The sequence below is a fragment of the Prunus dulcis genome, chromosome 7 (genome assembly GCF_902201215.1).
Source record: "Prunus dulcis chromosome 7, ALMONDv2, whole genome shotgun sequence".
Lineage (NCBI taxonomy): Eukaryota > Viridiplantae > Streptophyta > Magnoliopsida > Rosales > Rosaceae > Prunus > Prunus dulcis.
The window spans coordinates 7,792,113-7,807,261 of NC_047656.1; the positions used below are offsets into that span (position 1 = coordinate 7,792,113).

General features: G+C 37.5%; 1 protein-coding gene across 1 annotated transcript; it reads right to left on the reverse strand.

The window, feature by feature from the left end:
- Positions 1 to 1,219: 1,219 nt before the first annotated feature.
- On the reverse strand, positions 1,220 to 3,601 carry LOC117634603 (calcium-binding protein CBP-like). Its single transcript, XM_034368769.1, has 5 exons — positions 2,975 to 3,601; positions 2,343 to 2,389; positions 2,051 to 2,226; positions 1,912 to 1,930; positions 1,220 to 1,477 (listed from the first exon to the last, which is right to left on the reverse strand). Exons 1-5 carry the CDS (start codon positions 3,474 to 3,476, stop codon positions 1,373 to 1,375), a joined length of 849 nt encoding a protein of 282 aa, XP_034224660.1. The 5' UTR covers positions 3,477 to 3,601; the 3' UTR covers positions 1,220 to 1,372.
- Positions 3,602 to 15,149: the final 11,548 nt, after the last annotated feature.

Sequence of the window (15,149 nt, forward strand, 5' to 3'; positions counted from 1 at the left end):
CCACACACAATGGTTGGGGGACGTCAGAATTCCTACTCAAACTCTGCATAAGTTATTTCTTAAAAACCCTAGCAACCTCCTCTCTTTCTCTCTCTTACACAAGGCTCCGGCCACCACACACGGCTCCGGCCACCCGGTTTTCCTTGAATTACCATACCTAACTTAGGCATTGGAGGGCCTTTGGCCAACACCCCCCGGGTGTGGTCTTTTACTCCGATCTGTTTTGCAGGGAGAAAGAGAGGCGGAGAAGACGAAGGAATCTTTGGCGAATATTCTTTTGGGGGAAATTTACTCCCACACATACCTTCTTCAATAAGTTACAAGGAATCATGTATATACTTTTTTTATTTATTTTTAATACAAGCGATAGTTTAAACATTAAACATTAAGGAGAGGTTCTTACACACACATTACCAAGGTACCATAAGGACATGAGCGGCTACAATGGTCACTTGACTTTCCTTTATAAAAATTTTAGTTTCGCCACTATATGAAGATTTGAACTTGAGACCACTAGTCTGCAATCCTTTTTTTATTGGGTTAGACTCCATTAGCAGGAATCTGGTATATACTTTAGCGGTGAAATGAATTAACCCTAAATAAAACCACTTATAGAAAAATTGCCATCAAAGTCGGTAGTTGGTATTAACACATCAAGTGGAGATCGTCTTAGGATGACTATGTATTAAACAATCACCAAATAGGTTTCTTTCTAGGTTGATTTGGGGAAGGCACCTCCTTCACATGCACCTATATGAATGTGTCAGGTCAACAGATAAAACACAATCTACGGATCTGATTAACAAACTTGACTCTTTCTTTTTTTTATTTTTAAATATGCAGGAGCAAGTAAACCAAATCGCAAATGGTTTTTTATGATTCAATTCAAAGGGTCACTTTCATTTTTGAATTGATCCTAATATTGGCACGCGACTGCAAACGCAGCATATCCCACTTTGGAAACATTGGCCTCAAATTAATTTCACATTTCACGCTTAGCACTTTCATATTGCATAGGCGTGACAATACACGAGCAATGACAATACAAGCAATGCTAGCATCAGTCGCATGCGTGGGTGATTATGGATGGCGAGAGTAATCAATACTTAAATGAGAAAAGGATGCAAAAGGAAAATGAATCAGATAGCAACATCACAAGCTTATGCAGGAGGAAAGATCAGGGGAAGAGGAAACTTACTAGGAAAGGAAACGAGGAACATGATCAAACCAAATTCTGAAGCATTATTATATCAAAAGCTATATGTAGCGAGCAAATACAGCTATACCACACCAGTCCACTAGAAAACATGAATAAAGAACTAGATATTACATTAACCTCTAAACCCAGAATTCCAGAAAATCTGTTAACATCCTATGCAATGAGGAAAGGCAGCACAGTCAACATGAAGTCCTCATAGCTGAAAGTTCCAGTACCGGTGTACGCTTTGTCCTTCTCCTTAAATTTTTCGGTTAAACCCTGCAAGACACACGAACAACAAAAGAAATAAGTGCCAAAAATAAAATCTCCATTTTAGAGCCGTACTTAAAGCCGTTTTTCGAAGTTCTTAATACTGGTAAAACTACATGATTCAGTAATGTACAATAAAAATTGCGGATATCCCAGTTGAAAAAATCAAGCAAAGAAAGACAGGGTTATTTTTCTTCTCTTGTTAAGCAGGTTTTGAACTAACTGCAGCAATACATTCTAGTTCTGAATTCCCAACCATATAAAGTAAGCAGGGATCGAAAAACTTGTGCTTATGCTCTTAGCATAGAAAGAATAGATAAAGAATGCTGAATTAGAAAGTAAAACGGAAAGCCAAGTGACTAAGACGAAGAAGCTCCCAAGTTAAAACTATAAAATGAGTGCCCAAAATCATGGTAAATAGATTTAGTCACAAGTAAACTGACCTTCACAGTAAGACAGCACCTGCATTTAATCACAACAAAGAAAAAATATATATATTAAGAGATTGATAAAAGCAAACACAATGTGAAACAAACCAAAAAGAAAATGAATGTAAAATATGAAAGGAAAAGGGAAACGTACTCGATGAAATTGTCATATTCAATGGCCCTGTGTTTGCCTCCGGTCTTGTCGAATTTAGAGACCAGCAGATCCAAAACCGTAGGTGACACGGAAAAACCCAGACTCAGCAGTGCATCTCTCAGCTCAGTTGCATCAATGTGCCCACTTCTATCCCTGTCGAACCTCTCAAATATTCCCTGATCCGTTGTCACACAAATTATTAATCACAAAACCAAATTTTACTCAAAAGGAAAAAAAAAAAAAGAATTTATATTTAAAAATTTTAGTTTTAAAAAAAAAAATTGGGAATTACCCTCCAACTCTGAAGACTGTAGAACACTGCAGTGAATTCCTTAGGCCCTGTTTTCACAATTTACCCAGAAAAAGAAATCAAAACGAATTACCGTTTCATTGAATTAATAGCGATATTTATTGAATTTATTGAATAACGTTAAAAAAACTAAGCTGCAGAAAACAAATCATAGCATCGGAAATATTCCGTAGCTTTCGAAAGACCAGAAAGCAGAGATATCTCAAACGAAGACGCGGGACCCACTGAAGCACAACGTGTAGTCACATTAAGATCCAACGGTCCACAAACCGTGACTACCACACATTCGCATTCAACCCAAACACTGACACGTTAACACAACACGGACACGTGAAATACCATTCAACGACAGCACTATCAACCACTAAATAGAAAGAGAAGAAGGGCATGGCGGACATTTCGCCTGCATGCCACTAGCGGCGACTCAGCGTCCGGTCACTGACTGGGAGGAACAATGCCAGAACGACATCGTCTGGAGTGCGCCGATGAAAATCACAGAACGCACCGTTAACTCTAAGAATCGCAGTTGTCTAATTTCCCAATTTGACGAGAAAGAACTCAGAGATACACACGCTTATGGAGAACAGAGAGAGTTAGGGTTTGTGAAACGTTACCGATCTTCCTGGTGTTGGTTTGGGTGAAGAGGTACATGAGAAGATGAACAGTCCTCAAGCTGAAGCTCTGATTGTATGACGACAGAGCTCTCTGCAACTCCTTGTCGTCGATGAAGCCACTGCCGTCCTGATCCGCCATCTGAAAGCACGCCACCACATTCGGGTCCGTACCGGGTGGGAACGACGATGGCACCAGAGCCGCGAACGGGCTTCCGTAGCCCGGAGCAGACGGCGGGTATCCGCCGCCGCTGCTTCCGTGGCTCTGGTGAGGCTTCTCTGGCGCGTACGGCGCGGCGTACGGTGCCGATGGTGCGCCGTAGGGTGCAGACGGCGCGCCGTAAGGTGCAGCCGGTGCTCCGTACGGTTGCGCTTGGTGTTGCTGGTGTTGGTGGGGCTGGCCGGGCTGGCCTGGCTGGCCTGGCTGCGGCGCGGCGTAGGGTTTGCCTGGTGGAGGCGTGCTGCCATAGCCGTAGCCGGGGGGCTGGTGTGGGTATCCAGACATTTTTAATTTTGTTTTCTAGTAGAATAGAAGCTTTTTGAAGATGAGAAAATGTTCTGAGAATTTCAGAGAGGGCTTTGAGCTGATGGAAAACAGATCTATATATAACTGAAGTTGAAATCTCGGACCCCAAGAATTGGGTAATTACATCGTTGCCCTTGGCTTTAAATGTAATAATAAAAAGAATTTAATTTTTAATTAATTTCAAAACAACTAATTTAATTTTAAAATAAGTATTCTATCTTATTTAATTAGCTAAGACTAATCTTCATGATTAAGGTTTAAACTTTGGATTGTGAAACAATTTGATTAGTAAAAAAAATTAAAACCATATTGTAACAAAAATAAAAAGAAATGGGAGAAATTCTCGAATTCATTTTTTTTTAATAATTACAAGGAACTTAGGCCCCATTTAGTTCATGGGAAAAGAAGCTTAGGGATGAGAAATCAATTGCTTTCTCATGTTTGGTAAGTCTATGTATAGGAAATGGTTGCCGTCACATGGGAAAGTAGAGGGAAAATGAAGCCCTCCTCTCAACTTGAATTTTGTTTTCGCTTATGTTTGGGAAAATGAGCTAACATAAAATGCATATTTTTCACGATCATTTTGTTCTCATTAACAATTTAGAATTACAATATATCATTAAATTCATTTTTTTTATTTGTCTTGATGCTTAACATAAGAGATGTTATAATTGTGAATGAATGGGAAAGTGTTTGCCAGCTTTATTTGCTAGTTTTGGACTTCCTTCCAATTCTACATCTCTTACGTTAAGCATCAAGACAAAAAGTAATGATGATTATATTATCAATGGTATCGAGATATTAGACATCTCTTACTTGTGAAAAAAATTATAAAATATAATGTAATTGTCGTCACACTCTTATGTCGTGTTACAAACTAATTCACTTGTTATAAAATTTTTGTTTTTCAAATCTTGGGGAAATAAAGAGCTCTAAGCTACGCTTTTGGCAAGACCAACTTTTGTTTCCATTTGCAAAAGTCTTTGTGAAGGTATCATATCATTTCGACCTTATAGAATTGCAAGTTGAATTCAGAACCAGTTCTCCATCTTAAGCCATGGAATTTTTTTGAATTACATAATGCAATAATATTAATATCCGTTGAGAGTCGTGACCCACTAACTCCATCTTCAGCCAAATAACCTTTTCTTTGCTTCTGAACACGTGTCATTGACGCTCCTCCAGCCAAAGAAGGAAAACAGTACAGATTATAAAGATTATATCCTAAATTTGCTAAAGAGTCTGCAATCATATTTGTTTCCTACAAATTATGGGCAAATTATAACGACTTGAAAATCTTAAAGGAGGAAATTAAATTAATTACCAATTTAGGATTGCTGTCACTTTTTTAAAAGCTGCTTCTGTTATATTTTGAAAATAATCAACTATAAACTAAAGTAGTTTCAGGTTTGGTATAAAAATTAGTGTAAAACAGTTTGGTAATGTCATTTAAAATAATTTATGATGGTATTACATGAATTGAAAAAATATTTACCCTTCATTTGGATGGAGGAAAATAACTCCGGATTTAGCTAAAAGTTAGGAATTGAAAAGAAGAAATTGATATTTCTATTGTTTGGCAACTTAAACACGAAACTTATTAAATGACGCACGGGAAAATCATGGAAATTGGGGATCGAGATTCCTGAATTTAATTTCCACCAAAAGTGTCGTCATTTCACAATTCCAATTGATCAGGAATTTTTTTTCACTATAATTTTTTTCATTTACAAAATTCAACATATATAAATCCTCGAGATCTCCTTCAATTATATCTTCGAAATGCTAATTTCCAATTTAGGATTGCTGTCACTTTTTTAAAAAGCTGCATCTACTATGTTTTGAAAATAATCAATTGTAAAGTAAAATAGTTCCACATTTAGTATAAAAATTAGTGTCAAACAATTTGATAAATTTTAGTAGAAAACTGTTGTAATTGTGGATAATGATTAAAATGATCATGATGTTGAAAGTGGCGGTGGTGGAGGTTGAGGTAGTAGTGGTGGTGACGATGTTATTGAAATTTGTTGTTATTGAAAATAAATAATTAAATTTCATATATATTAGTTGTAAACACAAGAAAAATAGAATTAGGTTAACATACTATTCAACTTTTGAAAACCACTTCATGTTACTTCTTGCTTCTATAATTGTGGATTGAAGGACTTGCTAGAAATTTTATTGAGTCTAATGTTAAAGAGCTTTATTTTTTTCTTCTTTTTGGTGAAAAGAGGATAGACTTTGCCAATAAAAAAAACCAAAAAGCAACACACTTTACGGGCAAAAAACAAACACGGCTGCCAAGCGATTAGAGGAGATGATTTGCTCAAAGCAAAAGGCAAGTCTGGTGGGCCATATAGATTATTATTATTATTTTATAAAGCTTACTTGGGCTACAGCCCACCATTTTTTTAAAAAAGCATAACCCGGCTGTAGTTCCGTCAGTGCTCCCCTCTCCCCTTTTCTCTTCCATCCTTCTCTTTTCTTTCCTCATTCTCCTCTCTTCTCCCATTTTCGGTGACAAAAGGTTTCCTATTTTTGTCTTCACATTGTTATGATTTTCCTCCACCTATAATAAGTGGCTGATGTTGAATCTCCACCCATAATAATATGTGAAAATTTTATTTTGAAAGTAAATATATTACGTTGGTCCCAAAATTTCAAACAAGTGGTAAAAAAAAAAAAAAAAACTATTTCAGAAGAGAGGATAAAAAGTAGACCAATTAGAACAAATCCAATCAATAAGATCATAATTAGTTGGAGGTCCCTTAAGTCTTAAAGAAGAAAGTTGATTCCAAAGGTAAAAATGATATAATTAATGCATGATTTGATAATGATGTGCGTAAAATGATAAATTATGTAAAATAATTCGTACCATGATTTTTATATATAAAAAAAAGAGGCTGCTAAGACTTTGAAGTGGCCAGTGGCTCTAGTGCGAACCGCTAAATGAGAATCTTAAATGAGGATTAGTCTGAGTCGTCCAAATTGATCTGAACGGATGAACATGTAAAGTAAGATTTCAGTGGAGGCGCTGCCAATGGCATCTTCCTGGCAAAGAATAAGACTTAGGTGCGATTCGTTTCATCACGTATGGTTTCATATAAAACTACGTGGTTTTGTTTATAAAGTCTTTTATTTTAACAAAATTCTGTGTTTTGATTGTTTTAGTATGAAAAAGAGTTGAATACATTTTTGGTTGGGTTTTACATGAAAATTTAATTTGGTCACTGAGAATTTTTTTTAGCCAAATAGGTTACTGTGTTTCCTAAAGTTTATAATTTAAAGACATTCCATATCTTTTATTAAGTGCAGTTCTTCCTCTAAGGCCTAGTTTAGGATTTCTGCCGCTTTAAAAAAAAGCTGCTCTTGCTGTGCTTCAAAAAGAATCAGAGGTAAAGTAAAGCAATTAAACGTTTGGTAAACTGTAATTTTAAAAGTGTTGTGAGTATGAAAAGCAATGTCAGAGCGTTTGGTAAAATTTTACTGTAAAAGTGTTGTAACTATTTATAATGATTAAAATGAACATGATGCTGAAAGTGCTTTTTACTAATCTGTTTAGTAAAAAATAAAACTGTAAAGTGCTTTTATACTTTTCTCCCTAAAAATTACATTAATCTTTATTTAAAGAAAAGTAAAAATTCAAATTCAAATTCGGAGAGAACAACATTAAAAACTATTACACATGTTTCATTTAATTATAATAAACAAACAACATTAAAAAATATTAATAACATACCTCAATTTTGTCATGCCACCATTCATCAAAAGCATTAATAGTCCCAAGTTTGGAATTCCACCAAAGACCAGTTTCCTTTCCAATTCTTTCTATATTTTCCATTGTTCTTTAAGTGCATCCCACTTATTTTTCAATTGTGATTTATCGTACTCGGCTCCTGTATCTTTACTCAAGCTAATCCTCACATTTTCCCATCTTTCTTTCTTAAAGTGAGTACAAGGATGATTTCCTGCCTCCACCTCCTTGATACACATGTTACAAACATGCATGTCCTTATATGCATGTCCACTAGCCACATTATTATTCTTCACCATCTATGCATGTCCTTATATAAATATGTATGTATTGGGAGATGAACATGTTATAGCAAATAATGTTTTTACTAAAACATGCATAATGCCTAAGTAATTACCTATAGGAAAACTAGGGCAATAAGCCCCTTAAGCCGTAATTTAAACTTGAAGACAATTCGACTCCTACCGAAATTTCGGTAAAGTCTTCCCTGTAATTGAAACATTTCTCAAATTACAGTACCCTTAAACAAGCACAGAAATAATCCTAACAGGTAAGGGCACACATAACAGTTAAGACTATTGAAATGGGCATCCTGCCCTCTACCCGAACTTAAAAACGAGCAACTAAGAGCAACTAAAAAATTTAAATTTACAACCCGGGAATAAAGACAATGGGTTATGAAGGAAGTCCTATGGTGTGGACAACGGGGATGCCTCGACGTGGTGGTCTCAACCTCAGATATCTAGAACTTTGGGGGCACAAAACAGAAAATGTGAGTAGACGAAAATAAAGATTGAACATAAATTATACTCAACATAATAACCCCCTATGTTTAGAAAATAATGCCAAAACACCATGCAATAGATTTCTTTCGCAAAAGTACATAATGTCATCCGATACTAGAAAATATTTCAATTCAGTAAAATTCATATCATAACGTACAATAAGGAAAACCATATAATCAATACTTCTCAAATTATTGGAAAACAATGTAAACTTATTAATTTAATCCTATAAGGGCTTTTCGTTCAAATAGCTGCAAATGGGCCTGGGCTGCTGTAAAGAGCAAATGGATATAGTTGCCCTTGTGCCAAGTTCAAGAATCAGGCCCCACGAATGCTTTGAAAAGTTTGTGGAGCCTTAGGAAGCACTTTGGTTCTTTCACCAACAAGACAAACAACTGTTTACAAATCAATATTATGGCTTTGCCTGAGAAGCTTGTGGCATGGAAGCTAAGCCTCTATGAGTTAGTATTAGAGAGAGAAAGCTTGGATTTCTTTTGGGAAGCAGAGGTTTAGAGCAAGGGGATACGGAAATTTCGGAAGATTTGATGAGAGAAGAGAGGGAGAGATGGGGGTGAAAGAATGGGTGGCTTGATTAGGTTTTCCAACAGCTTGACGATTGCTTGGTCGTGCTTTAGTTGGTTGTCTCGCTGGGTAGGAGGTGCCTCCTTCTATAGGCGTTGAAAGCCCCTTTTGGTTCAAGAACCCTAGCTAACTTTCCCCCAAATTTTGTCAAGTCCTTTCCTCTATTTCCCTTCACTTCCTTCGATTCAATCCATTTGGGTGAGAATTCCTTAATCTAAGCACATTGAGATAGAGCATTTTAGGACTCCAAGGTTTTCCTTCAGCTGATTTCTTCCATCTTGGGTGAGGCGCCTCTTGCATTTCCTCTTGGTTTTCCTACTAGAACTTGCAGAGGAAAGAACGAGTAAGGGTGTTGGTCTAAAATGTGTCTTACTTCCAGCAGCCCGTGCACATGGGTTTCGCTTGGTTTTAACGATGGCTTGGGTTTGATTTGGTTTTAATAGGGTGCTGGGATATTTTCTAAGATGCTAGGTGTAGGGTTTTTTCGTTCCGGCAGCTACTGATAGGTCTGGGCTGTTGTAAAGAGCCAAATGTGTGAAATTGCCCTTTGAGTCTGAGTTCAAGGATCAGACCCCAAGAGTGTTTCGAAAGGGTAGCTAAGCATTAGGAAACACCTTGGTCCCCTTCACCAATGAAACCAACAGTTGCTTACAGATAAATTCTTGGCTTGGCATGAGAAGCTTGTCGCATGAGAGCTGACCATTCATGAGTTTAGCATGAGAGAGAGAAAGAGCTGCGATTTCCTATGAAAAACAGCATTTTTAAGGCAAGGGGGAAGGGATTATAAAGGGGTTCGTTGAAGAGAGAGTGATGGGGGAATAACAATGGGTGTGTTAAGTAGTTTTCGGCAGTTTGATGAAAGCTCTGTCAAGCTCTGGAACGATTTATCATAGGAGAAAATGGGAGAAGATAGAGGAATGAGGCTTAAAATTGCAGAGGTTTAAGGGATGAGAGATGAAGCTTACTCTCTGGATATGGGTTGCTTGCCCTTTTTTTGAGTTTATCGGAAAGAGAGGAAGAAGATAGAAGCGTGGGTGGCTTTAGCAGATTTCTAGCAGCTTGACGAAAGCCTCGTCAGGCTCCTAGGTTGCTTGACAGAAGAGAAAATGGGAAGAGATAGAGGAATAGGGCTAGAAATTGAAGTGTTCCAGGGATGAGAGGTGATGCTTGCTCTCTCTATATGTGGGTTCTAGAGGGGATGCTTGCCTTCAATGAGTTGAAGATGACTTGGGTAGAAAGTGCATCCCTTTATAGGCACTGGAACACTCAATTTTATCAAACAACCCTCTCCTATTTTCCTTTACTTTCTTCCATTCCATCTTATTTGGTGAAACTTTCCCAACCTGAGCATGTAGGCATGAAGCTTTTTGGAGTTCCAAGCCCTTCATGCAGCTGGACTTCTCCATGTGGGTGAGGCACCACTCCCTTTTCCTTCTTGTTTTCTCACCAAAGCTTGCAAAGGAAAGAATGGGTAAGGGTGCTAGTCAAAAGGTGATTTACTTCCATCAGCACATGGATTTGCTTAGTTTTGGTGGTTTGGCTTCAATCTGGTTTTAACAAAGATGCTGGATATTTCCACGACGTTGGATATTTTATAAGGTGCTGGGCTATTTTGTTTCCAGCGGCTTGTGAGTTCCCTTTGATTTTGTCAAGTTGCTGGAAGCTTTGGCTGATGTGGGATTTTTTCAAGTGTTATAGGCCTTTTCTTAAGGTGATGGGCTATTAGGTTTTCTCTCTCATGCTTACCCATATGGTTAAGCTCAAGGAATGGGCTTGAATTTTGATGCTCCCAAGTAGCCCAAAACTTCCACTCATTGGACCATCAATGGGCCTCGTGAATACTCGTAACAATCCATGCCACAACCCGTTCAGTAAGCCCCAAGCACTCGCGTGGCTTGGACCCACTTAAGCTTGTAGCGTGGCGTGTTGCTTATTTGCTTGACGTGGCATGTGTGCAAGAGCATATGACAAACTCTTGCATACCCAAGTTGGGTTTCTTCCCAAGTTAGGTGTCGTACTGAGCTAGAAATATATTTGGGCCCAACCTTTGATTTTTTGGGCCTCAACACTGGGCCATTTCTCTAAGGTGTTGGGCCATTTCTTTAAAGTGTTTGGGCTCAAAAAATAGGCATGAATTTGGGGCTCCCATGCAGCCCAAAACTTCCACCTCTTGGACCATCAATGGGCTTTATGAACACTTGTAACCATCCATACCACAATTTGCTTAGCAAGCCCTAGGCATTTGCGTGGCTTGGACCCACTTAAACTTGTAGCATGGCTCGATATTAAAATAAATGTTCTCTTCGCTCGACATTGTGTGTCATTTGGCGTGTTTGTGCTTAGGCTCTGCCTCATTGTAACGGGCTATGGCTGGGCCCAGTAGTGCTTGACAGGAACAATGAGCGTGGATTCTTGGCGTGGCATACAGATCATAACTTGTGTAAACATATACGACAAATTCCGGTGTACCCCTATCGGGCTTCTTTCTCGATTAAGTGTTATACTGGGCTAGAAACATATTTATGCCCAACCTTAGATTTTTCGGGCCTAAACAAATCCTTATTGTAAAACTGTATATTCAACTATTCATATATGTGCAAAGTACTCTCAATACACATGCTCAAGAAACCTCAACATGGAAATAAATCCACACATATATCCACACACACACACACACACAAACTTCACCATCCTTATTTATCGGGGAAAAACAATTCAATACGGGCACTGTTTTTAACTAGACCACATGGCAGAATCCTCAATACATATATGGTTAACCGAGACTATTGCTCCCCAGACAAGCACTACATAATCCTCAATACACGTGCAGCTGAAATAAGTCTTATGCTGGCAGACTGCTCGTTAAGGGCCTACGGCGCATCCCACCAAGGGTGCCTGAGTTTCAGAGGATAAAGTGAGACTCAAATTAAGTTTCAGGGGACATATCAATACTTAAGCATTTCTTTTTCAATAGACATTCACATATGATCTTGGCTCGTAGATATTTCATCCCTCTTCTTGATTATTCATTGTCTTGATGGATCCTCCACTCTCTTTAGACAATAGGATAATAATTTTGTTTCAAGTTGTTGGCGGAGCAATACAAAAATATAAACTTCAGGTTTAATTATTGATGTGCCCCTTGTGCTTTGCTGAAAATCCCATTTTACCCCCTACATTTCAAACTGGGTCACTATACCCTATGTGCTTTATTTCTATGTCCCTCGTTCCCCAATTTCGTCAATTTGGTTAGTAAAACCGTTAACTTGCTGACGTGGCATAAATATTTTAGTAATTTTAGCTATTAAAAAAATTTCAAAATCTAATTTAAATATAAAAAACAATTTTTGAATTTTTGAATAATATTTAATAAGATTAGAAAGATTAATTTTTTTAAAAAAAAACTCCAGCACCCGAATAGCCCCACCACCACACCTCCCACCATAACCCAATCCAACCCACCTAGCCACCCATGGTCATCATTCCGCCATGGTTCAAATATGATCTCCTTACCTAAGTGATATACCCACCCCAAAACATTGATAACACTCCCTCCAATCCACCTAGCCATCTTTCACTCCTTAGCCATACTCACCCTTAGCTGTCACCCCGAATTCACACCCAACCTCAATAATCCAATGTGCCCCCAAGCCGTAGCCATCCCAATAGAGTACCCAAATACCAAAACCCCAAGCTGCAGCTTCTCTTTCCTTTTCCAACTGGGTTTGTGTTTACCCTTTTTATTTTTGAGCATGTGGAAACCTTTAAGTAAAAAATTTCATTGACCTTTTGACCATTAATGGTCTCGAGAATCAACTTTCTTTTATGTGAGCGTGCCACTGTCAGCAGCTTATAGTTGTAACAGATTTGAATGACTTTATATACTTGCGCCCTAAGTAATAGACTTTAAACAAATGATTATGATTTTGGGTGGGGAAACCTCCCAAGAGAGTTCTTTACTACGCCTCAGATTGGTGAGGACATCACAATTTATCTACATAAAAATGGTAAGTAAAGCAAAATACACAAATTCATGAAAGACATAACAAACTAATTTAGGTAGAACTGCCCAAAATACAAAGCATAAAATGAATTGTTAAGTCTGGATAGGCCTAAGAGTTTTTAGACTTTGACTTCTGCTTAAAAATATAGTCACAACGGTGATTTAAGATTAGACTAGATTGGGTCTCTTCTGACTGGACTGGATGTTTCTGCACTGGAATTGCACATCAGCATCTTCAACTAATAGAGATTAGCTGGAAATCGATACTAATTTTGAGATTGGCAGAGTTATAAACAAGTTGAACATATAGAGGTTGACAAGGTGAGCAGAACTTTAAGCTGGTACTTGTTCTTGTTGATTTTGAATGATCTGGTAGCCTTCTAGACAATTTTAAAGCGTCAATGTGTCTTTCTTAATTTTGTTCAGGTTCTCATATGATGAAATACCTGACTTCTATCTATTTTATCTAATTTTCTGATCGAAATTTAAAAGAGAAATTAATCTATTTTGAATTATGTCTGATTTACCTTATCTAGATTGCGAGGGAAATCTTGTTTTCATCTTGGTTTTATGAACTTTTTCTTGATCTGGATTGCTTATGAAGGAAGATTGCTTGCTTGCTTTTGTTGGTTGCAAGATCGTGTGATCTTTGATTTCTTTTGTTCAATATGGATTGATTGTTGGGTTTTTGCTTGATTGGTTGGTTGGGTGTTCGTTTATCCAATCCAAATACTCTTGTATTTATAGGAGAAAATGTGATGATGAATAATGCTGGATATTTCCGATTTTGGACTAATCCCTCAGCAATGCACAAGTGGCAAAAGTTTTGTCAAATAACGCATTGATCATTTTTGGCACCTACTCATATATGTTCCTAAATGCCTCCTTATCATTTCTTTTGCAACACCAAACTGAAGTGAGCAATAATGCCCAGATTCTTCCAATGTTAGTACCATAAATATCTAAATATCCTGGTGGTAGAAAAAAAATCCTCCCATTTTGTAATAAATAGCCGTGATTTCCAACAAAAGTAAGTCTGAATTCACTTTACGGCTTTCATAGTCATCAATTTTATTTGGAGTCTAGTTTTCAATGGTGAGGAGTCTTTCTGACATATCTTAACAACTAAGAATTTGTGAACTTTGTGCTAAAACTAACTCAAATAATTTGATCCTTGGATTAAATCACCATTGGTGGTAACTTAATTCTCGATTATCAAAATATTGTGAATTAATTTAAATTAATCCCCCTTTTGTTTGAATAGTATGAGTCATTCGCCATTTTTTCGTAAAATAAAGCCCAATATCAATTTGGAAAGTGAACCGAATACTTATTTCGGGTTGGCGTGTATATTTCAGGCCCAAACAGTTTGTTTTCATGCTTGTCCTTTTCCCATATTCTTTGTGCAGTCATGAAGAACTTTATTTTGTTTTTCAAAATTTTTTTACCACAGCGGAGGAGAAACCGGGGTGCGCGAGATGGGGGAGGGAGGGGAGGATGGCCATGGGTTAGGGGTGATAGTTGGTGATGGGATGGGGAAAGGTTGGGTTATTGTGGGAGGTGTGGTGGCTATTCGGGTGCTCTTTTTTAGATTTTTATTTATTTATTTATCTTTCTAATCTTATTTATGATTAAAGTATTTTAAAATTTTTTTTAAAATTTAATTTAGATTTTGAAATTTTTTAATAGCTAAAATTACTAAAGTATCTATGCCATGTCAGCAAATTAACAGTTTTACTAACCCAATTGATGGAATGAGAGAACGGGGGACACGCAAATAACTCACAAAGGGCATATTGACCTAGTTTGAAATGTAAGGAATAAAGTGGGATTTTTAGTAAAACACAAGGGGCACATCGATAATTAAGCATAAAATTTAATAATAACAATAGTTATCTTTTTGTTTTGGTGAGATATGAGGAATCCTCAGAAAACAACAGCTAAACACCGCACATGAGTCGAGGCCTAGTAAGACCAAGTAAGTCATCCATCAACAGAGAGCTAACCCAGACAGGAGCCTTATCAAAAAAGCAAATTCCCAGGTCCATATTATAACTCTAGTTTGCCAAATAATCAGCAACACAATTCTTTTCCCTTTAAATGTGGATAAGGTGATAATTTCCAATTTGTCTCATAAGATCACAACAACTATGCACCAAAGCAGCAAGAGGATGACATTGCAATGAATTGATTTGTTGAACAAATGAGATAGCAACAACAACATCCATTTCAATAGCAAGGTTAGTGATACCTTTCTCAACAGCAAGCTTTAGACCAAAATATAGGCCCCGAACCTCAGCCTCCAGAATATGACCTTGGCCCAAATTCACAATAAAACCGGCAATCCAGCCACTTGAGGAGACTTGAATAAAACCTCATGCACCAATAATATTAGTGGCAGCCCTTCTAGAATCATCCACATTCAGCTTAAGTTGGCCAATTGTACGAGGTTCCTAAGCCAAAAAAACATGTACTCTATCAAGTTTCTTGCCAAAGCCATTAGCGGCTTTAACCCATTCAACAACCGC